We start from the raw sequence: 27,948 nt of genomic DNA on the forward strand, positions 1-27,948 counted from the left end.
TTGAGTCACTTTTACTTCCACCTTTTGGTGGTTTATTAGAGATGAGTCTCTGCCAGGCCCTGTGGCTCACGCCTGTAATCCTAGCTACTCAGGGGGCTGAGATCTGAGGATCAAGGTTCAAAGCTAACCCAGGCACAAAAGAATCTGAGACTCTTTATCTCCGAAGTGGGGCTTGTCTCAAGGATAGGGCGGTAGCCTTGAGCTGAAGAGCTCAGGGACAACGCCCAGGCCCAGGAGTAGGGCAGTAGCCCTGAGCTGTAGAGCTCTGGGACAGTACCCAGGCTAAGTTCAAGCCCTATGACCCACCAAACAAAAAGAGTCTCACGAACTTTCCTGCCTAGGCTGGCTTTGAGCTGCCATCTTCGGATTATAGCCTCCTGAGTTGCTAGGATTACAGATGTGAGCCACTGGTTTCCAGCTTCACTGGCTGTTTTGCTGAGGCTGGTGTACCACCGAATGAGCCATAGCTGGAAGTTGAGCTGTGGCTCATGTGGTAGAGTGCCAGTCTTGAACAAAAAATTTAAGGGCAGCAAGCAGGCTCTGAGTTCAAGCTCTAGTACCAACACCAAAAAAAAAAAAGTAGAAACATAATTTTATATGATCATCTTATATATTGTAATCTTGCTGAATTTGTTATAGTAATTCTTTCAGTGGATTCCTTTAGATTTTCTCAATCTAAGATGGTATTATTTGGATACAGAAAGTTTTACTTCTTCCTCTCCAATCTGAATATCTTTTGCTGCTGCTTGTTTAATTGCCCTGAAAGAAAGGTCACAGGTCCTTGCCTCACTTCTCATCTTAGGGAGAAAGTACCTTTTTTTCACCAGTGTGTAGAGTAATAGATATGGTGTCTCCATGGATGCCCTTTGTAAGACTGAGGAAATGCTCTTCTAAGCCTTAGTTTGTTAAATATCTGACATTGAATGGATGTTCGATTTTGTTAAATGCTTTGTCTAAGATGGTCATGTTACTTTTTGTTTTTCATCCTCTGGTGACAGTTACATTAATTAGTTTAGGTGTTGAACCAACCTTTCTTGAATTCATGGTATAAAACTACCACCTGGTTATTGTATATATAGTTCTTTCTATTATGTGTTGTTGGATTTGATTTCGTGTGTGTGTGTGTGTGTGTGTGTGTGAGGGGATTGGGATGAGTCAAATTAGAGCCTTGAGTTCTGCCAATTGAGACACGCCTCCAGCCCCTCTCCCCTCTTTTTTTTTTTCCCCCTGTAGTTTGTATTTCAGAGGGAGCTTTTGCCTGGGGCAGCCTTAGCCACCATCCTCCTATCTCTTTCTCTCAAGTAGCTGGGGTTATAGGCATATACTGTCCCGTTCAGAGGTTTGCTAATATTTTGTGGAGTTTTTTTTTTTTAATCCATATATATATATATATATATATTTTTTTTTTTTTTTTTTGCCAGTCCTGGGCTTGAGCTCAGGGCCTGAGCACTGTCCTTGGACTTTCTCAAGGCTAGAGCTCTACCCCTTGAGCCTCAGCACCACTTCTGGCTTTTTTCTATGTATGTGGTACCGAGGAATCGAACCCGGGTCTTCATGCATGCTAGGCAAGCACTTTAACCACTAGGCCAAACTCCCGGCCCCTACATATTTTTTTAAAGAAATATTTCTCTGTAGTTGGTGTCAAGATAGTCCTGGTCCTTTGGTTTTTGGAAGAATTTGTGAAGAATTGGCATTTTTTTTTTCATGGATATTAGTGGTGAAGTCATTTGGACATGGGCAAATTTTGGTTTAAATTCTTAGATATCCTTCCCTTCATTTTGTTGGCGAGGAAGTAGATGAGATGTGCCAAGAGGTTAAATAATTGCTAACAGAAGTGGTCGAGCCAGAATTTGGATGTGGGTTGTCTTATATCAAGTCCTCGGAGGATAACAGTAGTTGATATTCGTTGAATGATTAGTTCTATGTGTCTGACCATATTTGATGGGAACACATGGTAATGTCTTGCCACCATCCCATCGCCAAGTGCTGACCTCACTATGAGTTCAACTGTATGTGCATTGTCTACTTCTAAATAGAGAACGTGACATGGAGATTCAGTGATTTGTCTAGTGAACCATGGCCAGGAAGCAAATGGCGCAGCTGTGCTCTTCCCTCTGGGCAGCTGTCTGTTTCTGGAGCTTGCTCTCTTAATTGCCGTTCTCTATTGTGTGTCTGGAGGGCCCAAGACATAGCACTGCGCAGCTGAAACAGTGGAGTCACGTGTGCACAGCTGAACCCTGATCTGGTTTGACCTTGGATGTGAATGGGCTCCTAGCACCCTTCAAGCCTTTCTCTAGGCTGCCTGACTCAGCACAGCATTGTGGAAACACTGCCTCTTCCCCTGCTGCTCTGCAGCTAATATTACTCAGTGTCCTTCTGCCCAAATGTCGATTGCGTGAAGAGAGTTGTCACTGTGTATGATGGAGAAGTGACTAAGATCAGACAGCAAATGTGTGCATTATCCCTCAAAATAGACACAGAATTACCTATTTTTTCATCCCCCATGTACTGTTAGGTGCTCAGATGCACAGTTGTATTGGTTTTTAACTTAAAAGCCTTCCTGTACTTTCACATCAAAAAGTGTGAATGCTGGCCCTGGGAAGCTCCTTGAGTGTAGTGAGGTCTGTTCTCCAAGGCCAGGTGGGTGGGGCTATTGGAGTTGTGGGTGCTGGCAGGGGTGGGGAGCATCCTGTAGCCCATGTGACTGGACAGGCCACATAGGTGTGCCTCCCATAGGTGCTGCTCAGTGGCCACCCGGAACCATCTGCCTCTAATGGTCATTTTGTGTGGCCTGTGCTGGTGTGATACATATCCAAATGTTCACTGGCAGAATATTTCCCACCCTTGCTAGAGACTGGATGGTACAGACTGGCTCTCAGTGGCCCTCCTGACTTCTTCTGTTGGAAAGGGAGCAGCTACTTTCCTAGTTAAGTAGCTATGGAGGGAGGGGATCGGCTGTCTAGCCACTCACTCACTCTTGGGGCGTTCATTTAGATCTCCTCTCCCACACCCTTCTTTAGAGCCACACACACTTTGTTTTTGTTGTTGTTGTTGTTCTGGGGATTTGCAGAGAGCCTTGGCTCCTCCTTCGGTAATCTGCTGAGTGAATGACACACAGTTTCAGTCAGTTGCCTGTATGCCACCTCCCAGCATTAAGTATTTTGATGTTGTTTGTCCTCGTGCACCACCTCCTTTCCTGCTTTCTTGACCTTTGGCATTTATCCCTACTCCCCCCCCCCCACCCCCAGTCCTGGGCTTGAACTCAGGATCTGAGCACTGTCCTTGGGCTTTCTCAAGGCTAGAGCTCTACCACTTGAGTCATAGTGTCACTTCTGGACTTTTCTATGTATGTGGTACCAAGAAATAAAACTGGGTCTTCATGCATGCTTGGCAAACACTCTACCATTAGCCAAACTCCTGGCTCCTTATCCCTACTTTTATTCCTCTATTGGGGCTGTTTAAAGATCTCAGGAAGGAATGGTGCTAAATCCCATGTATATTTTGTGTATGGATTCCTCATGTTTGTTGCCTAATTCTATTGGATTTTAGTTGTATGAATTTGTAAGGACTTCCTTTTTTCTAACAGTACTGAGGATCGAGTACTCAGGGTCTCATACTTGGCTAGGCACATACTCTACCACGTTAGCCATACTTAGCCGTTTTCGCTCTTGTTGTTTTTCAAATAGGGTCTTGCATTTTCCACAGGCTCACCCAGTCTCTGATCCCCCTATTTGTACCTCCTAAGCAGCTAGGATGACAGTTGTGGGCTACTATGCCCAGGTCTTGATTGGTTGACAAGGGGATTTGGGAGCTGTTTTGCCTGGGCTGGTCTCAAACCATAATCCTCCCCATTTCAGCCTCCAGAGTAACTAGGATTCCAGATGTGAGCTACCACACTCAGCTGAGAACTTTTATATGAAGGATATTGACTTGCTGGCCTGCTGCAGTTCTTTTTTTTTTTTTTTTTTTCCCTTCAATGTTAACTTGGAATACTTGCTGGAAAATTCTGGTCATGCAGAGAGATGGATCTGGAGACCAACTGGCACTACCTTGGCTTTTGTTTGGATGTGCTTTCCTTCTGGTTTTCACCATCCCACAGAAGCTGTCTTTAACGTATACTCGGAAAAACTCATACTGTTTCACAAGTAGAGAAGCTTGGCCAAATATAAGCATATTGTTCACCATCTCTTCTAGCAAGGACTCAAAATGTATGGTTCTGGTAGTGTGCTGGAAAGATCTGGTAACATGGTAACAGCTGGGCCGGGAACACAGTGCTGTCGAACACCAGAATGCCCCCAGCATTGGAGATTGGCCACTTCCGCACGTGCCTGGGAAGGCGAGAAGGGGCTCTGGTAAGCGTGAGTTCTCTTTGTATTTAGCAGTGGGCCCAGGGCCACGAGGAAGGGAATTGGAGGATGAGGATTAGCAGCAGTCCATGGTGTGTTCCACTTGGAATAAGTGGACAGGTGTCAGCCCGCCTCTGTTTATGGTGATTTTGGTTTTCAGCTCTGTTGTCAAAGTTTGACTGTATTCCAGTTCCTCTTAGGTGCCATTCAGACTTCTTCTGCTCTAACCAGTTTGAGCAGAATGTTGTAGATTGAACAGAATGTTGCAGATTGGAAAATTATATCCAGTACAGTCTAGGAAATCTTTGCCAGGGGCAGCCTGCTGACCCCAAAGCACAGATCTGTCAGTGCACCTGTCTCCTTGGCCCACGAGCAAACCCAGGAACCTGGCCCTCTTGTTACCTCTCTCTGTCCTTGGATTCTCTATCTAGTCCCTCCAGTATGCTACTGCTAGACTTCCTGTTATCCTAAATATGGCTTTGACCACCTACTTTCCAGTTAAGCACTTTTTCCGAGACCTGGCTCTGGACCTAAAGCAGCTGTGTCTAGTCATCTATTCTCACTGTGTGCCACGTGGGTGCTGGGCAGTTTGGGAGTGAGTTGCTCTAATTTTCATGTCTGTTTTACAAGATAGGTTAGGAGGCTCTTGGATTGAAGACAAGGGTGGTTGCTTATGTTTTTGAATTCCCCACTCTCTATAGCTGATCTGGGGGCACCCTCTGGGTAGCAGGCAGAGTTTCTCAGACGGCAAACTGATGATGTCTGGGGAAAATGCTTAAAAACTGAAAAAGCTACCTTGGCAGGCTGGGAAGCACAACTTGTGTGGGGCTTTCTTCTGAGTTTTCTTCGGAAATGGGAAGGGTAGAGAGAGTTGCTCACCAGTTCCCCCAGCACCCCTCCCCTTCCCAAAAGGTTAATCGTCTTCCACTCTTGGCTTCACTCTTTCTCTTGAAATTAAAAGTTGTAAGCTGTTTCTGGACTTTGGATTGGGAATTTTGCTTTAAAATTTCTTTGTAATTTTTTTCCTTTTCATATTTTGCAGTTTTCTCTGGGTATGTAGAAATTTGGATTTGCAATTTGGCTACTTTTTTTGGTTGTTGTTAGGAAAGCAGACAAAATGCCATACTGTTCCTCTTCAGTTTGATGTGAAGTTCTAACAGAATTCCCACTCTTCTACAGAAACCATGCGGCGAGTGGTACGACAGAGCAAGTTCCGGCATGTATTTGGACAAGCCGTGAAGAATGACCAGTGCTATGACGACATCCGAGTTTCTCGTGTGACCTGGGATAGCTCCTTTTGTGCTGTCAATCCCAGATTTGTTGCCATCATCATAGAAGCCAGTGGCGGAGGAGCGTTTCTGGTGCTCCCTTTGCATAAGGTGAGTGGCTTGACCTCTCCTTCTGCTGCACGTCCTCTTGGAGTGTCCATACTGATGCTGATTGACACTGAGGACTGACGGCTGAGACTCCTAGACTCTGATGTAATGGAGGTGAAGTCCCAATCACATCAGTCCTTCTCTAACAGAGAAAACATTGAACAATACCCAGTGACATCTGTCTTGGGTGTGTCCTCTTGGTGAAAAGATTATTTTGAGGTTATGAGCATAGATAGGCATAGGAAATTTATGATTTGATACGTGATTGCTTTCCTTTTCTTTTTTGGTTCCCCACCACCCTTCCCACCCCCCCCTCCCCCGCCCCGGGCCTGGGCTCTGTCTCTGAGCTTTTCTGCTCAAGGCTAGCATTCTACCTCTTTGAGCCACAATCCACTTCAGTTTTCTGGTGGTTTGTTGAAGAAAAGAGTCTCATGCCTTTTCTGTGCAGGCTGACTTTGAACCTCGATCCTCAGATCTCAGCCTCCTGAGTAGCTCGGATTACAGACATGAGACAGATGAAGCACACAGCTTCACACTTTTCTTTTGGAGGACATAGAGGATGGTACACACACACACACACACACACACACACACACACACACTCCTAGACACCTGGTATTGAGGTTTAAACTTAGAACCTAGCATTCACTCACTTTGCTTGCTTGACTTGCTCTACAACTGGAGCCACACCTTCCAACTCCAGCCCAGCTTTTCGCTGATTAATTGTAATATTGTAGACATTTCTGCCTCAGCTGGCTTTGAACTGTAATCTTCTGGACCTCAGCACCCTGAGTAGCTAGGATTACAGGTATAAGCCACTGGCACCCAGCAAAAAGCCCAATGAACATTTGTAAGATAAAGTTTTCTCTCTCTCCCCACTCTCCTCTCTATTTTTCTGTGAAGTCTGGAGTACTAAGACTTTTTTTTTTTTTTTTTTTTTTTTGCCAGTCATGGGCTTAGGCTCAGAGTCTGAGCACTGTCCTTGAGCTTTCTCAAGGCTAGAACTCTACCACTTGAGCCATAGCATCACTTCTGACTTTTTTCTATGTATGTGGTACTGAGGAATCGACCCCTGGGTCTTCGTGCATGCTAGGCAAGCACTCTACCACTAGGCCAAACTCCTGGCCCCAACTTTTTTACTTTTGAATAGTAGAGTGGAGCAAGAGGTAGAGAGAACATTCCACAATAACAAAAGCAATACAGATTTCATTTCTTGACAATATGAAGCTTTAGTACCAGATTTAAACAGTGTTTATTTGTAAAAACAGAGCTACTAGTGATAGAAATGAAAGTTCTTTTCTAGGAGTCTTGCACTCCATCCCCAGTGGCTTCCAGGCCTCTTCCTTCCTTGCCCTCTCAGAGAACCCACTCTCCAGGTAGGAAAAGATGGTTGTGCACGTATCATAAAGATTAAAATCTGTACCTCATTTATCAGCAAATAGCAGAACTGGCAGGGAAGGGGGAGGGAGAAAAAGCTATATAAAGAACTAAGAAACAATACCAAAAAATAATTGTTTTCGAGTTGGAAAAGGTTTCAGGTCGAAAATGTACTTGGTGAGTGCTGAGCTCTGAGATGGGAGTGGGGCTCTGTGCTGGTGTGGATTTCTGTGTTGAGCAGGAATGGCCGTTTCCAGACAGCGGGAAGCAGAACTTACCCTTGTGCTTACTGCGTACATGTCAGGGCACATCTGTCTCAGCAGAGTGGGTGGTTCTGAAAGTGGACGTTCTGTCAGAGTTCTGCTTTATATTGTATTTGATGGGATCCCCGCCCCTCCCCCCTCGTGCCTCAGGGAATGTACCAACTCTTTTGTGGTTTTCCCTCAAGAAGCTCTTGACTGACTACCTTGTTTTATTTTAACATCTATATCTTTACTGACTAGACTGATGTGATATACAGTAGTAACTTTTCTGTACAGAAATAGGGAAGTAGATAGACGCCTGTGGTGGTGGAAAGTTTGATACATTTCCAAAGGTACCTTCTGATCAGTGAAGGCAAATCTCATTAAATGGAAAATTCTCACGGAGGGATTTTTCATTGATTGAAATTTTCTACTTAGATACATTTACTTTGTGAAGAAAATTTCTATGAAATGGCAAATACCAATAATATTCTTTGTTTAATTTTATTAATATTTGTTTAACTGGATACTTAGATTAAATGTCAGTTGCATTTATTCCTTACAACTTTTTAGTCCATTCCTTTTCAAGAGCTAGGAGTGTTTGGCAAATTGCCCTTTAAGTTGTGGGTTTTGGGGTGGCCAGCTGAAAAAGCCTCAACCCCCCAGCCCCACTCCAGGCCTTGGAGCAGCAACATCTGCTTTGGAGCAGAGAGTTTTTATTTTCCCCTTTATACGCGAAGGGATAAATTTAAGACATTCTTTCCTTCAAGGAAATAGAACAAGCCAATTAATAAGCCCAAAATAGACTTCTGAATGGCGAATTCTACCAAGTTCAGACAGTTCTCTTCAACTTCACATCCACAAAAGGCTCTGTGAGTCTGTCTTTGGCTTCTGTAAACCATGAGAAACTGAACTTCCCTAATACCATTGAGAGAGACCCAAATGGAGTCCTGGAACTAACTGGCTCTTAGGATATGGTTTTCATCTACATTAATGGCCTATACTTAATAAATATTAGTATCTTTCACTAGACTTACTGGAATTAGAATAGAATAAGTTGCTTCAAAATTGTCATAGTTGGATCAATCATTGGCAGTGGGGGGCGGGGATGGGGGTCCTTTCTTTTCCAGGATATAGTGCTCTCTGTATGGTTTTGCTCTTTAAATATTAATTTGTTTTGGAAGAGGTGACATTAATGTAAAGTAAGCCTGGTGATAGTCCTTAGAAATAAGACCAGTGCCTTGTGTGGATTAACTTTTATATTGACAGGCTCCTAAGTGTGTGTGTGTGTGTGTGTGTGTGTGTGTGAGAGAGAGAGAGAGAGAGAGAGAGAGAGAGAGAGAGAGAGAGAGAGAGAGAGAGAGGAAATGAGCTATATATAGCCAACTTTGTGCTTGTCTTTAGCGTCAGTATGGTCTGGAGGAATGGATGTGGTCTGGGAAGTTCGTGTGCTCTGTGTAATGAAGGGCTGTATAGCAAAGCGATTTGTTGCTTTGATAATCACAGGTCTGCTTGGTTTCCCCCCCATACCCATGGGTTTCACTTAGGAGATGATTTCTCATGCTGCCATTTTGGTATTTAAAACTCTGAGCAGGATGCAGTATGCACCATGGTTTTCCCTTCTTAGTCCAACATCCAGCTTTGCAAACTAGATGATGTTTTACTGTGGCTGCTTTTCCACCAAGATCAAGGCCTGACTGTGTGCTCTGGAGGATCAACTGACACAGCCTTTGCTTTCCTTACTAGAATGACAAGCAATTGTTGGGGTATCAGTAACTGTAGAAAACAACCATCTTCCATATTATCAGGAATCCTGCATTTATCTGTGCTTTGTGACTATCCTCTCACTATTTACCTTTTAATTGTGGCTTAATCATTAAAGATTTGACTAAGGATTATGAGTTTTACTTTTTTTTTTCCAGATATTTGTTTGTTAGTACAAGTAACTCTTCATTGTTCTTTGGTTATCATCTCTGCTGATTGGTTTGATCATTGGTAAGCCAAGTGTCTGCTGTGTGCCAGCCACACATTAGTGAAGTATTATGATCATATTCACCTTCTTTCACCCTCAAATGGTCTTAAACTGAGGGATGCTTTTTTTTTTTTTTTTTTGCCAGTCCTGGGCTTGGGCTAAGGGCTTGAGCACTGTCCTTGGACTTTCTCAAGGCTAGCACTCTACCACTTCAGCCTCAGCACCACTTCCGGCTTTTTTCTATGTATGTGGTACCGAGGAATCGAACCTGGGTCTTCAAACCTGGGTCTTCGTGCATGCTAGGCAAGCACTCTACCACTAGGCCAAACTCCCGGCCCTCTGAGGGATGCTTTTAAACAACAGCATTCCAAAGTCCCAAATGCAATGTGGAAATATGTTCGAAGTTAAGATACCAAGATATGATGTTTCGTAGAGCACATTCCTCTCTTCCTGTATTCCAACCATGTCCTTTAGAAGTCTAATTGTATATGCTATTACCTCTGTTACTGTTAAAGGAGAAACCCTCCCTCCTTTCCTATGCCTATACTGGGACTTAAATTCAGGGCCTGCATGTTGTCCCTGTGCTTTTTTTTTCTTCTTCTCCTCAAGGTTGACTCTTTACTACTTGAGCCTCATCCATGGCTCAACTTTCAGCTTTTTGTGATTACTTGAAGACTGGAGTCACGTAGACTTTTTGCCCAAACTGGATTTGAACTATGTTCCTGGGATCTCAGCCTCCTGAGTAGCTAGGATTACAGGCAAGAGCTACCTAGCACTTGAGTATGGTTTTAAATAACTATCTCAGTGGCTTCTGATAAGATTTTTGTTAGTTTGTTAGATCACAACCCTTTCAGAAAATCTCATATTTAAAAATGTGGCCTTATAGCTTAGCAGAGTTAACTCCTGGTTAAGAAAATGTATGATAAAAATCCACACACACACAAAAAAAATCTGGCCTTGTAGTATGAATCTGTCTTGGAAACAAGTTGGTCTCAGCAATAAATAGTAAATGTAACCTCATATAGCCATGGCTACATTGTGGGTGAGTGTAAAATAAGCTAGATGTGATGTCTGTCTTCCTGGACTTATCTATAAAGAATCTGAAAGAATAGTGGGGACAAATACATGAGAACACACACACACATATGCACACCTACCAGAAGTATGCTTAAGTATGCATGTAAACTTTATGTGTGTGGTTTATGAGGCTCTTAGGGGAGAGGTTGTTGGTTGAGGAATAAATACCAAGTACTCAACCCTGAGGCCTATGTGATTGGCATTCTCTTTTGTAATGTTTCTGTCAAGCTGTGGCAAGCCATTCTGCCAGACTTCCAGGTGTGGCTTCCTACATTTTCTTCTCTTCAGTCTTTCAGAGAGTGAATAATAAAATAGCAGTCTTGTTGAACACAAGTTGGCTTTGTGGTTGTGGTTATGGCCAAATTGATAGTGCTTCCCCCCAATCCCCACCATGGCATAAGCTGCTTTGTCTCAAGAACAAATAGCTTTCAGCCCTCCATGTTGTCTACCATGTTGGCAAGAACAATCCTTTCCTTTGTGGGCTAGGCTCATGTGCCCAAGCCTTCCCTTCCTCTTGCTCATATAAACAGCTGTATCTGAGTTGATCACATGCACACACCTCAGATCACAGCAAATCTGTTAACCCTGACTTAAACAGTGGTGGAGGTGTTGGTTAGGACTATTTGCTCGTGTGTGTGTGTGTGCGTGTGTGCGCGTATACACACACACATGCACAAGTACTGGGCTTTTTTCCACTCATGGCTGGCACTCTACCACTTGAGCCACAACTCTGCTTGTGGCTTTTTGCTGTCTAGTCTCGTGGACTTTCCTGCCCAGGCTGGCTTTAAACCTCCCTTGTCAGATCTCAGTCTCTTGAGTAGTGAGGACTGCAGGTGAGGACCACTAGTGCCCATCAGAATTATATGCCCTTGATATCTACATATTGACTTGATGGAGGATGTCAACTGCATGGCTTCTCTCTTCCCTAATTGCTTTTTCTCTTGGCTACTATCTCTAATGTGAAGAGCCTTGAAGTGATGGGTAATTTTGTCCTTGCAGTGCCTGTGATGGAAGAAGGAGATCTTGTCTGGGCCATGATGAGGTGGGTTATATAGCCAGATATCTGTTAAACTTTGGTCCCTTGTCTTTCCCTCTCTCTTTCTAGTTCGTTGGCATAGTTGCACAGTTTTTCCCATTTGCTCTGGGTATTGTGTACTGAAATATTTGGAATCGTGCTTACTTAACTCTCCATGAATTCTCTTGTCTGTGCCTCTTGCTATCCTGTCAGCTAGCATTTTTGGAAAGAATTCAACCCTTCAGAAAATCATTTAACTGACTCTTAGTTCTTGCAAGGAATGGTGCGTGGTTCCTTCTAGATGCATGAGAGAAATTAATTCATTACCTATATAGTAGCTGTCAAAGGGCATTAGGACTGAAATTTTTTAAGGACTTGGGTCAGCAAGGGTTTCTTTAGCAACGTGTACCATGTTTATTGATGAAGACATTTTGATTTATTTGTCAGTATTCTAAGTTCTTAATAAGTATTTGTTTGGTTCTTATTGTTTAATATCCAGCTCATGCATTACCTGTGAATTGTTAAGCTGAGGAAATCATCCTTTCATTTCTCTTAGTTGCTTGTCTAATACCACAAGCTGCATCATCACATTGTATTATAACTGTCTTCTCATTCTCTTAACAAATGGGAATAATGGATAGAATTATATATCTCATGACTTGCTTGGATAGTGGATGTAAACAGTGATATTCGTATGGTGGCCTTTACACAAGCTACTGATACAAAGGTTACCTGGAAATGTCTATGGGACCTTTTTTTTGGGGGGGGGGGCGGTCCTGTGTCTTGAACTCAGGGCCAGGGCACTGTCTCTGAGTTTCTTTTGCTCAAGCCTAGCACTTTACCACTTGAGCCACAGCGCCACTTCTGACTTTTCCTTTTTATGTGGTACTGAGGAATGGAACCCAGGGCTTTAAGCGTGCTAGGCAAATACTCTACCACTAAGCCACATTCCCAACCTCTATGTGGCCTTTGTATAGATTCCCCAAGTCTTAACCCGCTTGTGTTGTGGTACGCAGACTCCAAGATGGAGGTCAGTGATTTTTGTCACACAGTATTTGTGCTATTGTGTGATTCCATCAGCATCCGTAGATGAACTGTGTGAGTGCAGGATGTGGCGGAATTGAGGGCTGCAACTTCTGCGACCAGTCCATCAAAGCCCACTGGCTTCAATGTTGTGTCTTGGAGCTGTCATCTTGTGAGGACAGTTAAGCAGGTCCTGGAAGGGTCCTTGGGCCCTTCAGCCAACAGCTACCATCAGCTCACCAACATAGATGTGCCATCTTGAAAGGAATGATGGCTGAGGGATAGCTTATGATAGAAAAACCACCCGTTTCTTGACTCATCACATACAAAGGCAGTGACTTCTGTCCTTCATAGACGTGAGATAAGCTTGTGCTTGGAGAGGGGCCTTTCCGAAGTTGTATTTCAGTAGGGTAGCTTCTATTCCTGCCATTGTGCTAATCCTGGACTGAGAGTCTGACTGTAGGGTCTATTGTTGTTAGCTCTCTGAGTTTTTCTTTAATTTGTACATGTAGATTTTCTTTCTGTTAACATTTTTCCTACTGAGTGTAAAGGGGTTTCTTGGTATAGAAACTGTAGTCTATTGACACATAATCCTTTGCATTCTTTCTGTGGGCAGAAAGCATAAATAACCAAAACAAGTTATTGTTTTCCCAGGCTTTGATTGTGTCAGGGCAGAGCATTGTTGTAAGGTTTGGAAAGTGCTTGATCTCTCCCCAGCCTTATGTGGAAGCAGTGACAGTGATGATGAAATCACTGCAGTTCAGTTTACTGGCGCAGGGCTGAGAAGTGCCTTCTTTCACGGGCTGCTTCAAAAGGAATGGCAGTCTCCTGATGGTGCTTTTCTGTGGGGTATGTAGTGACTGCCAGCACCTGCTGGATTTGCATTAGCTGCATCTGCCTGCTGTACATGCTGACAGGCAATTTCCATTTTTGCAAGACAGCAGTGCTTGGATTTGGAGTGGAGGTAACAGTACCGGTAGGCCTATGTACAGACGTGGGTGTTTGGCACTTGGTAGTACTGGTTTATGGGCAGAGGATTTTTATTCCATGTCATAGTCTCATGTGTCGTGGCCTGCCCATTCACTCCCTACTGAAATAGATTGATGCCCAGAGCACCTTCAACTGTTCAAGTGTGTGGGTTGTGAAAGGCTGGGGGGTGCTTGGGAGGAGTGGAGGATGCAGGAGGAGGGCACCAGGTGCAGAACAATGGCTTCCAAATTATGTCACTGAGCTGCCAACCATAGGCACACTGCGCAGCCTCATTACCACATGAAGTGCCACAGAAGGGCCTTTTCATTTTCTCCCCAGTGCCTGTGTTTTCCACAGCCTCTGGAGGGGCAAGGAGGAGCGAGACACCCAGTTAACAATGGAGCACAAAGTCCCGGCAGAAGGAGCCTCACAATGTGCCCTGGGGGCTGTTTCTGATGACAGTGAGTGGCTGTGACTCACTGAGAATATGCCCTGGCAGATGACGGCTTTGCCCGCCCCTTCCCCCACTCCCCAGAGATGAGCAGGCGGCCTGTCCTTTGTGCATTTCCTGGGCCAGCTTCTGCTGCTGCAGTTCACAGATATGTCCACAGCAGCCGGCCTGCAGGCCTGACGAGCTCTAACAGTGGTTTTTACCATATATGGCCATCAGAGCTCTGCGGCTGACAGCTGGCCAGGATAATTTCCTTCCTTTGCTTTGATTGGCTGCACAGTGGCTCAGAGAATGGTGGGATCTGGGAATGTGTGGTGTAGAGAAGCCACGGAGTCAAGTGCAAAGAATGTTTAACTCTTTCCTGGGTTTCTGGTGAGCGTGAGTGGGTGCACACAGCCCAGGCCTGTGCTGTGGGCTGAAGCATTGTGTGTGTGTGAGTGAACTGGCCGGATGGCCTCAGGCTGGCAATGTCGCTTTGGCTCCGGCCAAGCAAGGTTCTGAGTACAGGTTGCTCTGAAATGTGGAATGAACACAGTTTTGCAGTTGTCATGTGCCTAGATGCCACTTTATAGTCATGTGTAGCATACTCTTCTCACCACATTGGGAATCTCTGCTGGTTAGAGGTAGACCTGAATGTAGAGTCCAGGGAAGACTGAGCTGGGATGCCACGGGTGCAGCACATGTTTGCTTCCTATGGCGACTCGGGTTTCAGTTCTGGCTGAGCTCTAAGCCATGTGTAAGTGATACAGGCTACTGAATTGGGCCCGCACTCCGGTCCTCTAGCTTGTTTATAACTCTACTAGATATGAACAACGTGCCTTGGAGCCCACAGATAAAAAAAAAAGAATTCCCCTCCCCCCAAAACCCAAGTAATCTATCTTTCTTTCTTTCTTTCTTTCTTTCTTCCTTCCTTCCTTCCTTCCTTCCTTCCTTTCTTTCTTTCTTTCTTTCTTTCTTTCTTTCTTTCTTTCTTTCTCTCTCCCCCCCCCCCCTCTCTCTCTCTCTTTCTCTCTTTCTCTTTCTTATTGGACATGGGGCTTGAACTCTGGGCTTGGGTGCTGTCCCTGAGCTCTTCAGTTCAGGGCTAGTACTCTACCACTTGAGTTCCAGCATTGCTTCCTATTTTTAAAATTAAAAAAAAAATTCACTCTTCAGGAAGAGTGGACTTTCATTTGGAGGCTATGGATCAGCTGCAGAGCTGTGAAGGAAAGGGCTGGCCCTGAAGTTTGTTCTTCGTTCTGAGAGAGTCCCAGTGGAGACTTCTCCAGTGTACTTTGCTTATTAGCTGGGATTAGGCAACCAGTTACTCTCCTTTCTGATGGGAGGGCAGCTGCTTTTATTTCTGACAGTGCCCTCACATCCTCAGTTAGTTCTTTTGCATGTTTGCCCTTGCTTTCAGGCTGCATTTTTTTCATCTTAGATACATGACTTTTGTTTATTCTCATCTCAGAACTATCATATGGAGTTACTCTGCAGTGACGAGCAGGAAGTATTAGGTTTTCACTGTACAAATGTTTTCTTAAGTCAAAAAATTGGGAAAAACAGGTTCTCTGGTTGTTATTATATATTTGGACATATTTGAATACGAAAATGTAACCTTTTTGCTTTCTGACTTTTGGATAATAAGTTATTACTAGAATTTGCTCTCAAGTTCTTCATGTACTTTAATCCAAGTTATGCAGCATTAAATTTTTTGGTTTTTTTTTTTTTTTTTTTTTTTTTCTGGGGCTAGTCCTGGGGCTTGAACTCAGGGCATAGATGCTGTCCCTGAGCTTTTATGCCCAAGCATAGCACTCTACCACTTTAAGTCAGTAATGGCTAATTGGAGATAAGGGTCTCAGACTTTCCTACCAAGACTGCCTTTGAACCATAGTCCACAGTTCTTCTCAGCTTCCTGAGTAGCTAGGATTGTAGGTGTGAGCCATCAGTGCCTGGCTTAAATTAGTTGATACAGAGGAGCTGTGATGCCTCATTTATTTGCCAGCATCGTCACTTCCATCAGAGAGGCTGTTTTCATTGGCCTGTAGGCAGGGGAAGGCCCCCATGGCCCACAGCTTCCATCCCCAGCATCCTTCACCTCCCAGGCAACGCAGTCCGAACATTTTACTCCAGTGTACCACGTGTGGTGTTTCTGCTTCCCTTAAAGTAAAACCTCAGGAGGTATTATTCTTGAGCTGTGAGCTGTCACTCTCAAGTCACAGGTAACCCGTCACCAGATCATTGTGTGGGTCATGTGGTCTTCTGGGACCCTTGCCACTTGTCCCTGTCCCTGGCCACAATCACCAAAGCTCTTCCCTAGGGAGCAGCAGAGGCTTAAGAGGTTCCAATAGAACATGTACCACATAAATAATTCTGTTATAAGAGAAAGGAAGTTGGAGGAAAAAGGAAAACCTACTTCAATAGATGTCCTTTTCTGACTCCTTTGAACTCTGCACCATGTGAATGGAGCCCTTATGCTTGGACTGGAAACTTTCCTGTTTCCTAGCACACATGTGTGAGGCTTAGCGTTCTCCTTGCTGGGAGTTCAAGAAGTCTCACTGTCCCACCCCAAAGCCACATCAGTGGTTCTTGAAATCTGATGTGTTTTAAATTAGCATGCATTAGTTGTATATGTGGGATTTCACTACTACTTTCCACACATGTTTACAATGGATTCCAACCAATTTGACCATCAAATGGTTTTGCTACTCATTTTTCCTACTGTGCAAATGGAGGAGAGTTTATAGGTACAGAGGCAGGTATGGCCAGCGTGAGGGCTGAAGCTGAGAAATTTGGGAGGACTAGAGAATGAGCCAGCTGTCCGTGCTGCCCTAGATAAGGGGCACAAGCAGAGGCCAGCACCGGCCACAGGCCTAGGTCATTCGATGCACTCCAGGATGTCAGCTAGGAAGCAACGGCACATGGAATTACCTGAGCATCCTCATGTGGAGATCACGAACTTGGCCAAGATGTTGTGTGCCTCTTATCACCATGGGAGTTTTTCCTGCTTTGAGTTAGTCATGAGGTCCAGGAATGTGACTTAGTTGTGGAGTGCTTGCCTAGCATGCATGAAGCCCTGGTTTTGATTCCTAGTACCACACACACACACACACACACACACACACACACACTCACACTCTAAAATGGTTTCTTTAGGATTAGTTATGAGAAGAGTATGCCTGCTGGGTGAAGTGCTATACAACTTTAACAGAATTTTATGTGTTACCATTCTTGAGAGAGCCAGTGATTATTAAATGAGCAATGGGAACCGGGAGCATGGCCTGGTGGTAGAGTGCTCACCAAGGATGCACAAAGCCCTGGGTTTGATTCCTGTGTACCACATACACACACACACACACACACACAAAAAAGCCAGAAGTGGTGCTATGGCTCAAGTGGTAGAGTGCTAGCCTTGAGAAAAGCCCAAGGACAGAGTCCATGTCCTAAGTTCAAGCTTCATGACTGGCAAAAAAAAAAAAAAAAAAATGTGAGAAGCCCTCTTACATTAAGTAATTCGGAGTGATGTTCTGTATGGTATGTGGGATATATTAGAGGCAACAGAGAGAGAACATACCTGCAAGTACCCCTGGCTCCTTTAAAAAGTTACCTAGAGTAAGCCAGGCACTGGTGGCTCATGCCTGTAATACTAGCTACTCAGGAGGCTGAAATCTGAGGCTTATAGTTTGAAGCCAACCTAAGTAGGAAGGTTCATTAAACCCTTATCTCCAATTAACCATCAAAAAACAGAATGTGGAGCTGTGTCCCTAGTGGTAGAGTACTAGCCTTGAGCAAAGTCCAAAAAGTTCAGGGCTGTCCCTGAGTTCAAACATACACACACAGGACACACATACACAGAATAGGATTCTTTTATTGAAACAAATTTTTTTCTGTGTATGTTGTACACATTAACAGCATTTTTATAGGTTTTTATGTCTATATAGTTATGTTTATATTTCCATTACCATGTCCATAGCTTTGGGTATGCAATTATTGAGTCCTCGCTCTTATACTCTTTGGATTTAATAGCCACATATTAAGGATACCATGCACCTTTTGTTCCTTAGGTCTTGACTTGTCTCACTCAACATGATTTGCTCTAGATTCATCCATTTCCCTGTGAATGCCATTATTTTATCTTGTCTGTTGGCTATGTAGAATTCCATTGTGTTAACAGTGTTTTTATTGATTGCTCAGTGGAGCTGGCTGTCAGTTTGAAGGATGCACTCTACTCTTTCCAGTGGTTGTCATTTTTGTTATTTTGCGACTGGCTGTCCTGTGTAGTCCAGGGTGGTCTTGAGCACTATCTCTTCCTGCATCAGCCTTCTGAGTTCTGGTATTACAGCATGCATCACTATGGCTGGTTGGGTACACCTCTTCAATATGGTTTCCTTTTTGAAATGAAGTATAAGGCCGATAAATAAGATACAATAGGAGGTCTAAGCAGAAGCTATTGAGGCTTCATGTTGAAGTAAACATCCTTACAGATGAGAACTATAATTTCTTAAATGTTACATGAATTTTTTTTTTTTTTGCCAGTCCTGGGCTTGAGCTCAGGGCCTGAGCACTGTCCTTGGATTTTCTCAAGGCTAGAGCTCTACCACTTGAGCCTCAGCTGAGGCAAGAAAGTCCATGAAACTCTTTGGGTTACCTGGTGAGCCACTGGTACCCAGCTTGCTTTGAATATTTTGTTACTGTTTTTCCAAACTCATTTACTGTATATAGTGTGAATTAGTGCTACACTCCTTTTTATGGCTGAATAATGTTGCTCAGCATAGATAAATCACATTGTGTTTGCCTATCTACCAGTCACTAGCTGTTTGGGCTTTTCCACCCTTTTTTTTTTTTTTTTTGCCAGTCCTGGGCTTGAGCTCAGGGCCTGAGCACTGTCCTTGGACTTTCTCAAGGCTAGAGCTCTACCACTTGAGCCTCAGCACCACTTCTGGCTTTTTTCTATGTATGTGGTACCGAGGAATCGAACCCAGGTCTTCATGCATGCTAGGCAAACACTTTAACCACTAGGCCAAACTCCCAGCCCCAGTTACATGAATTTTGTATACCTCTAAATTATAAATCTTCCTTTTTAGAGCTATTATAGTTCCATACTTACTGTTACTTACATTGTTGTTGTTTTTTTTCTCTCCTCCTTAAAAAAAATCTGTTGAAGAAAAATGGCACCTAATTTGATAGACTTAGTTGAGAAATATGAGCGCTCTTTAGGAGCTCTATTGTTTTTTGTTGTGTTTATACAAGTATAAATTTGAGCACTTATAGCTGGTGTTCTTCCACTTGAGCCACACCTCCAGTCTAGCATATTGCTGGTTACTTGGAGGTAGAGTCTTGCAGACTTTTCTGCCTGAGCTGCCTTCGCAGTCCTTAGATCTCAGCCTCCTGAGTGACTGTTTATAGGTGTGACTCCCTAGCATACTCTGCTATTTTTGGAGCTCTCCTTTGAAATGTCTAAGAACTTTCCTCAAACAAAAAACAAATGATAGGGTGTCTAGGATGTTCTGGGTTGCTAGCCGGAGCATACTCAAAACCATCACCTTTAGCTCAAGCCAGCCCTTTGGAAACTGTACCAGGCTTCAGAGGTTGAATTTTCCCTCAGGCTCATATTGCTTGGCTCTGGGCTGGCCACTGGATCTTTCAGTTGCTAATGACTATAAGACAGTGCCTTGACCCATTTCACAGTGCCCCTCAACTTTAGGAGCTGGGTTGTGGGTTGGAGCTTTTGGAAAGCTTGTGTTGGTCATTTTTATCCCCTGCTAAATTAACATCCAGGTAATCTTACTTACTGTGGGTTTCAGCTAGAAAGCACAATAAAAGGCATCCTGTAGTGGGGCTATAAGTTATGAACAAATTTTTAAAAATGAAAGCTAGGAATGTAAATAAATGCCTTTTACATCTAGCCAAACCTTCTATTTCCATGCTAAAAAAAAAAAAAAAAACCAAACTAGTTATATTCTAGGTATTGTGAGTGACTTAAGAAACACTACATTCATTGGCTAGTAGAATGAAATGCTATGTCTGACAGGTGGTGGCTGTCTTTTCAATGGTCCTCAGAAGCTTGTTAGGGTCCACTTCCACAGTGTATCTTCCTTTAGGGGGTAGGGGGACTGTATGGACTGCTCTACCAAAGCTGAGAATTATGAACATTTAATAATACCAAAATGATGGAAGTGCCATTAGAACAGCACCTTTCTCTCATTCTTTTTCCCTTTTGTTCAGATACTCCGTTCTTTTTTCTTGTGCTGCTATAGTATGATGCTACATTCCTCGGGTTATTTGTTGTAAGGATTTCTGGTGACATCACAAGAGGAAGCAGCTGCTTACAGAATATCACTTGTTATTAACTCTGAGTGGCTAATGGCCAGCTGCCAATGGCTTTAATGTTACTTTTGTGCCCTATTCACAATCCATGGCATAATGGAAATTTTCTTTCTCCTAATCTGGAAGATTAGGAATATTTTAGACATCTGCATCTTCACTTTATCTGTCTCCTTTTTTTTTTTAATTTAGAAAGTAGGAATGTTTACATTCCCATTTTAAAAATGGTCTTGTGATAAACACAGATATAAAGATCTTCCCAGCATGTAAAGTCTCCTAGAAGTATTAGCTATTACTGTTGTTTGTTTGTTTGCCAGCACTAGGACTCAAACATGGGACCTATGCCCTGATTTGGCTTTTTCTACTCAGAGTTGGTACTTTACCACAGAAGCTATACCTTCACTTCTGATTGATTAGAGATAAGATACTTGATTCTCAGATCTTGGCCTCCTGAGTCACTAGGAGTAAGCATTGTGCCTGGTTGCTATTACTGATTTTTTTTTTTTTTAGTAGAAAGGGTGGAATTGATGGGGTTCACTTTCAGCTTCCTGGGCAAATGTTTCTTAAAGATACTTTTATGGTACCTTTATAGCCTAGTACCTTTATGCTCCAAGCTCAATAGGACTGAGGTAGGAATAACAGCTGTGCTGTTGCTCAAATCAGAAAGGGGGGGGGGGAAGGAGGGAGGTGTGTACTGGGATTCTAACTCAAACTCACTTGTTATGCCACTTGAGTCACTCCCAGCACTCCCAGCCCTCAACTGTCTCATTTGAAGAATATTGGCTAATAACTTTTGGGCAAGGTTACTTATTTGTGTCATGGGGCTTAGACTCTGGACCTGGGTGTAGCCCAAGGCTATCTCCCTACCTCTTGAGCCATAGCGTGCTACTGCCACTTCCAGTTTTCTAGTGGTTAATTGGAGATAAGAGTCTCACGGAGGACTTCTGTGTCTGGCCTGGCTTTGATCTGTGATCCTTAGATCTCAGCCTCCAGAGTAGCTAGGATTATAGTCGTGAGTCACTGGTGCCCAGCAAGTTTGTTTCATTTTAACCAGGGCAGGGCAGAGGGTCATGTAGTAATGCCCCTTCATATGTAACTAAGCACAGCTAGTATGAGTACTTCAATTCCTCTCAAGATCCATTTGTATCTGACCAGATTGGGAAAGATCATTTTGTTATTCTTGGAAGTTCAAGTACAGTACTATGCTTCGTCATCAAGGATGTCAAATGTGGTTAGCTGGGGCCAACTTGGGAATGAAAAGATCCTGACAGAAAACAGTTCAGGTAGAAAAGGCTTTTTGCTTCTTGAGTGAAAAAAAATTTTTTTCAGTAGAAATACATTAACATTATCATTTTTATTTTTTTCCAAAATAGGAAGCATATGAAATGATAGGATATGCATGTACTCACCCACAAAATTAGTCAGATGTTAATGTTTTGTTATGTTTGTTTTCTATCTATTTTGGAGGGACGAAAACATAACCAGATGTGGCCAAAATACCACTCCCATTTGTTTTGTTCTTCACCAAGGGAAATTGTTTCCTCAGATGTGCTTGTATCCTACCTGTATGTGTCTGTCACAAAAGTACTTTGCACATGTGCAAGTGTGTGTGTGTGTGTGTGTGCGTGAGAGAGAGAGAGAGAGAGAGTGAGTGAGTGAGTTTCTGAGGGAGACTGAGAGATTGCTCTGCCTCTGCTTGCTTTTAGTAGCTCTGCAGCCAGGCCTGTCCTTGTGGAAATGGGAGCCCTTCCCCTCCTACACTGCCCAGAGGCTGTGTGCTGCATGGATGCCATTTTTATCATTTCTACCTGGGACCTGGAAACAGGCCATTCTGCTTGCCAAGAGAGTTGCAGAAGCCCTGTGTGAGCCCCTTCTTCCCCATTCACTCTGCTCATATTGAACATTTTTCCCAGTGAGATAGAGTGTCTCCTTACACTGTGGTTTTCAGTTTCCCTATGAATTCCTGTCACTTCACCTGCCCACTGGTCTTTTAGGTTCTTCCTTGTTCTTGTTGGACAATGTACATATGGCACATATTTTTTCTTGGTCTGCAATTTGTTTTTCCACTCTGTGTGTGTGTGCATGCATGTGTCTGTGCGTACAAGTGTGTACATATGTACATGCATGTATTGTTTTGTGACAACGTCTGGCTGTGTAACCCAGTCTGGCCTCAAAATAGCATGTGCATTTACAAATCATACTGTTGCATTTGGTCTTCATGCCTGCCGCTCCTTCCTCCTCCTTTTCCCTCCCTCCCCAATTCTCTTCCCCTTCTTTGCCAGTCCCGGGCTTGAGCTCAGGGCCTGAGCACTGTCCTTGGACTTTCTCAAGGCTAGAGCTCTACCACTTGAGCCTCAGCACCACTTCTGGCTTTTTTCTATATATGTGGTACCGAGGAATCAAACCTGGGTCTTCATGCATGCTAGGCAAGCACTTTAACCACTAGGCCAAACTCCCGCCCCCCCTTTCTTTTATAGTCCAGGAGTTTGAATTCGGGGTCTTACCCTTGCTAATAAACAGGTGCTCAATTACTTGAGCTATACCCCTATCTCTTCTCTCCTTCCCCTTTCTCCCCTCTTTCCTTTGAGGAGGCTAGAAGTGGCACTGGAGTTCAAGTGGTAGAGTATTAGCCTTGAGCATAAAAGCTCAGGGAGAGTATTCAGGCTCCGAGTTCAAGCCCAAGGAGTGCAACGGGGGGGGGGGGGGGAACAATGCTAGGTGCTAAGTGGCTCACACCTATAATCCTAGCTACTCAGAAGACTGAGATTTAAGGATCTCAGTTTGAAGCCAGCCCAGGCAGGGAAGTTCTGTGAGACTTTTATCTCCAATCATATACAAAGCTAGAAGTGGTGCTGTAGTTTAAGTGATAGAACACTAGGCCTTGAGTTAAAGGAGCCCATCAACAGTGCCCAGACTCAGAGTTCAAGACCTAGGACTGGGGTGGGGGGGGAGCGGGAGGGGGGAATGTCCCAATTTGTCTACCCAAGCTGGCTTTGAACCACAACCCTCAGATCTCATCCTCCTGAACATCTAGGAATATAGGTGTAAGCCACTGGCATCCAGCTTGTGCCTCTATTTGAATGTGGGTTTCTTTTTTATCCACTGCCTCATTAATTTGTGTCCCTGTTCTATAATGGAGACCCCTCTGTTTAAATGATCAAGGGGACCTCCATTTGGCCTTTCTGTCTTATAATGTTTGAAATGTCACATATTCAGAAGTGATTGTTTATAGTTTAGTAATTATAAGATATTCCTGTGTAGTTATAAAAGGTACAAGGCAGCCCCTGTGAGCTACCCTAGCAGCCTTAATGGTGGCACATTCCTGGGTAAGGCCTGGGTAACCTTGTCTGGTGGTATGGGTAGGGCTTCAGTGAGAGAACTGGAGAAAACCTGGCCTGGGTGCTCAGTCGAGAGGTGTTCCTTCTTCAAGGAGATGCTGTGGAGATGTGGTAGAGTGGGTTCCAGTGTTTGTTACATCATGTGTGTCTATTTCACACTTTATCCCTGTTGTGTCATTTAGTCCTCACATCTACTCTGAGAGAATCATACTAGACACAAGCTGAGGCACTGAGCTTAAGGGCTAGAGTTAAATTAGCCAAGAATCCATAGCTACATGGCAGAAGCAGGACACCAGCCAGGGCAGGTCACAGATCTTGTGTGTTACAGTGTGCGTGGACATTTTCCCGTGGTGCTGGAACTCCAGCATGCTAGACGCATGCCCTAACCTACACTCCCAGTCCCTAGGCCTAAGGATAATGAAAGGGAGAAGGCATGAAAAAACCTAGGCCTCAGTGCTGTAGATAGTACCATTATCTTTTAAGTCTTGACTTAGCACTTGCCTTCTCAGCAGAAACTTTCCCAAGACTGTCATGGCTCATCAGCCTGCTGTGTCCTTCTATAGTCCTCTGCCCCGTGTCTCCATGGCTGGACCACACCTTGTCTGCATTGTAACTGGCTATCACGATGTCTGTTCTCACAGAGCGCCATGCTCCGCCAGAGCAGGACTGCCTTGGTCACACTGTGTCTTCAGCACTCAGCAGTGTCTGGGCCATAAAAGTTCACAAATAACTCAAAGTCGGTAATTCTTAATGGTGCGGTACTATAAATATTCTGACGAGAGTTTTTATTGAGTCCTTATTATATCCCAGGTACTGTAATTAAATTTTTACTCACATTATACAAAGAGTTATAATGCCGAGTTACAATTTACCTAAACAAGTTTTCTCATTTCATCTTCACTGTAATCCTGAGAGATAGATATTATTGTTACCTATTTTACAGATGATGTAGCTGGCATTTAGAGGCATTCTTTTACTTACCGAAGGTTAGCCTCTTTAAGCAGTAGAGCCTGGATTCAAACCCCTATGTGCCTGGCTCTAGAACCTCTAGTATGGTGCTATAGCACTCATTGCTTCTCTGTCCCCAACACTAAATAAGATTGAGGTTTAGGGGGGAAGGATATATAGTTTACTCACATGAAAAATTACCCTGAAGCCTGTCCCCTTGAACAAGAGAGTGATGAGAGCAAATGGGTTCCATTATACATTGCCATGTGGCATTGTGGGCATTGCTCTTGGAGCACATCTAGCTTGGGCAGGGGCTGGAGTTGACCTGTTGAACCTATAACACACCTGTGGTTACAGCAGTTCTTGGTCTCAGCTACCTCTTACTGACCTGATCAGCCAGGCTGGCTTGTTCCATTCCATTGGAGATCATGAGCGAGTGCTGGTACTCGTGGACTATAGAGCTGCAAGGTGGTGAGGTCTCAGTTGATGTTGATCCCACTGTCTGTCTGGTGTTCTGGTGACTGAGGACAGGAGAGAGATGGAGATGTTGCAGTGTTGCCATATAGTCCCTCAGTAATCTGAAAATATTTAATTTTTACGTTAGCAATGCCAATTATTTCTAGAACTGCCACTTGGCATATCCAAAGATACTATATTATTGACTACATTAAGAATTACATATTGAATTTTGAGCTGGGCTTGATGGCTCACGCCTGTAATCCTAGCTACTCAGGAGGCTGAGATCTGAGGATCAAGGTTCAAAACTAGCCCAGCCACTAAAGACCATGAGACTCTTTTTTTTTTGCCAGTCCTGGGCTTGAGCTCAGGGCCTGAGCACTGTCCTTGGACTTTCTCAAGGCTAGAGCTCTACCACTTGAGCCTCAGCACCACTTCCGGCTTTTTTCTATGTATGTGGTACTGAGGAATAGAACCCGGGTCTTCATGCATGCTAGGCAAGCACTTTAACCACTAGGCCAAACTCCCGGCCCCAGACCATGAGACTCTTATCTCCAATTAACCACTAGAAAACTGCAAGTAGCACTGTTGCTCAAGGGGTAGGGTGGTAGCCTTGAGCTGAAGAGCTCAGGGTCAATGCCCAGGCCCAGGGATAGGGCCGTAGCTTTGAGCTGAAGAGCTCAGGGACAGCGCCCAGGACGAGTTCAAGCCCCATGACTGACCAAAAAAAATCAGTTAATAAAATTATATATTAAATTTTGAATTATACCATTTTTTAAACCCTGTAAAAACTACTTATATTTTATAGTTAGACTGTTGTGGAGTTATGTTCTGATAAAAAGACTTAAGAATCCTATTTGGTGTGTTTTAGCGATGCAGATCTGGAAATGTGGACCCTTGTAATTTGGTGGTGTATTCTCGGTACTATCTTACTAGAAATGGAAATTGACACGTGAATGTCATCCATCACAGGTTGAGAGTTGTGGGTGTAGATCATAAAAGAAGAAGCATATAAGTGCAATGGTGTTGATGTTACATTCTGGTTTGTTTTTCTCTTGCTTCAGACGGGTCGAATTGACAAGTCCTACCCTACAGTATGTGGCCATACAGGACCAGTGCTGGACATAGACTGGTGCCCGCACAACGATCAAGTCATTGCCAGTGGCTCCGAGGACTGCACAGTTATGGTAAGCTTCTAGTGAGTAATACGATACGCCTCTGACACTTAGCTCTTTCAGGTATGTGTCTGTACATGTGCGTGCGTGGTAGCAGGAGAGAGCTGAAAAAAGCAGAAAATCTTCTGGGCAGCAGCAGCAGCTTGTGCCTTTAAACCTAGCTACTCAGGAGGCTGAGATCTAAGAATCTCAGTTCAAAGCTACCCTGGGCAGGAAAGTCTGTAGGACTCTTATCTCTAATCAGTTGTCAAAAAACTGCAACTGGAGGTGTGGATTAAGTGAGCAATAAAGCTAAAAGACAGGCACCTAGTCCCTGAGTTCAACCCTAGTATTGGCACCCAAAAAGGACAGGGTGGGGCCCAAAAATTATAGTGATTTTGCTTCAGTATAGAAGCAAATGAGGATTTCATACCTTAAAGCTTAACTGCAAATGGCCCTTTACAAGCCCTACACCAGTTGCTTGTATTATATTGTCTTTGTTCTTTGTATGCATGTGTATATGTTTGCGCATATTGACAGCTCACATCCACTCTGTGGGGAGGATTTTAGAGCACACAAAATGACTCCTGATTGGGCCAGGAATGTGGTCTAGTTGGTAGAGTGCTTGCCTAGCATACACAAAGCCCTGGCTTCAATTTCTCAGCACTACATACACAGAAAAGGCCAGAAGTAGTGCTGTGACGCAAGTGGTAGTACTAGACTTGAGAAAGCTCAAGGACAGTGCCCTGACCCTCAATTCAAGCCCCAGGACTGGCAAAAAAGAAAAAAAATGGACTCCTGACCTGTGAAATCCGTTTGGCTACATGATACCTCATTCAAAAAAGTGAAGCTGCTGGCACAGACTGTGTGTTCCAGTGTAGTAAGATGCCATGATGAGCTGTGTGTGACGGCACCAAGAGAGGAAATAGTTTAGCAAGAGCTTGTTCTGAAGTCACATGAGAAGGCGCATGCTTGCTGTGCTGCTGATACTGCTCAGAACTTTTCATGAAGAAACACAAACAAATTCCCGAAAGTTCTTTATAGTCCCTCTTTGAGATTCCACAAATAGGTTATATATGAAACCAGGCTTTGGGATACTTTGGGGATTTTTGTTGTTGCTTTGGTTTGTTTTGAAGCCGAGTCTTGCTGTTACCTGGACTGGTCTTGAACTACTACTGGGCTCCAGTGGTCCTCTGCCTCTCCCTTCTGGGTAGCTGTGCCTCTCGCACATGTTACCATGCTCTACTGGGAAGTACTTCCTTTCCTCTTTCTTGTTCTTTCTTTTTTCATTTTGTTGTTGCTAGTTCTAGGGCCTCGGTTCTTGAATGGCTTTTTTTTCTACTCAAGGTTGGTGTTCTACCACTTGAGCCACAGCTCCAACTCCACTTCTGAGTTTTTGCTGCTTCATTGGAGATAAGGGTCTTTGACTTTTCTTCCTGTATTGGCTTCTTGCCTTGATTGTCAAATCACACAACCACCTGAGGGGCTAGGATTGCAGGTGTGAGCTCCAAAATAGTTTTTTGTTTTTTTCTTCTAGTCCTGGGCTTGATCTCATGGCCTGAGCACTGTCCTTGGACTTTCTCAAGGCTAGAGCTCTACCACTTGAGCCTCAGCACCATTTCCAGCTTTTTTCTATGTAAAAATATGGAACACTTCACAAATTTGCGTGTCATCCTAGCACAGGGGCCATACTAATCTTCTTTTTTGTTTTTGTTTTGTTTTATTTTTGTTTTTTGTTTTACCATCCTGGGCTTGGGCTCAGGGCATGAGCACTGTCCTTGAGTTTTTTCAAGGCTAGAGCTCTCCACTTGAGCCACAGCATCACATCTGGCTTTTTTCTATGTATGTGGTACCAAGGAATTGAACCCAGGTCTTTGTGCATGCTAGGTAAGCACTCTACC

General features: G+C 43.9%; 1 protein-coding gene and 1 pseudogene across 2 annotated transcripts in view; one reads left to right on the forward strand and one right to left on the reverse strand.

Annotated features, from left to right (window-relative positions):
• Coro1c (coronin 1C) overlaps nt 1-27,948 on the forward strand; it is a 69,192-nt gene that overhangs the window by 19,823 nt on the left and 21,421 nt on the right. For both annotated transcript variants that reach the window (XM_090320330.1, XM_090320331.1), the window contains exons 2-3: nt 5,526-5,725; nt 25,958-26,080. In XM_090320330.1, coding sequence (XP_090176456.1) covers nt 5,531-5,725; nt 25,958-26,080 — 318 coding nt within the window. In that variant the 5' untranslated portion in view covers nt 5,526-5,530. The remainder of the gene's footprint in view (nt 1-5,525; nt 5,726-25,957; nt 26,081-27,948) is intronic.
• On the reverse strand, nt 27,686-27,771 carry LOC150045141 (U6 spliceosomal RNA; annotated as a pseudogene).

The sequence above is a fragment of the Megascapheus bottae genome, chromosome 28 (genome assembly GCF_031878675.1).
Source record: "Megascapheus bottae isolate mThoBot1 chromosome 28, mThoBot2.hap1, whole genome shotgun sequence".
Taxonomy (NCBI): Eukaryota; Metazoa; Chordata; class Mammalia; order Rodentia; family Geomyidae; genus Megascapheus; species Megascapheus bottae.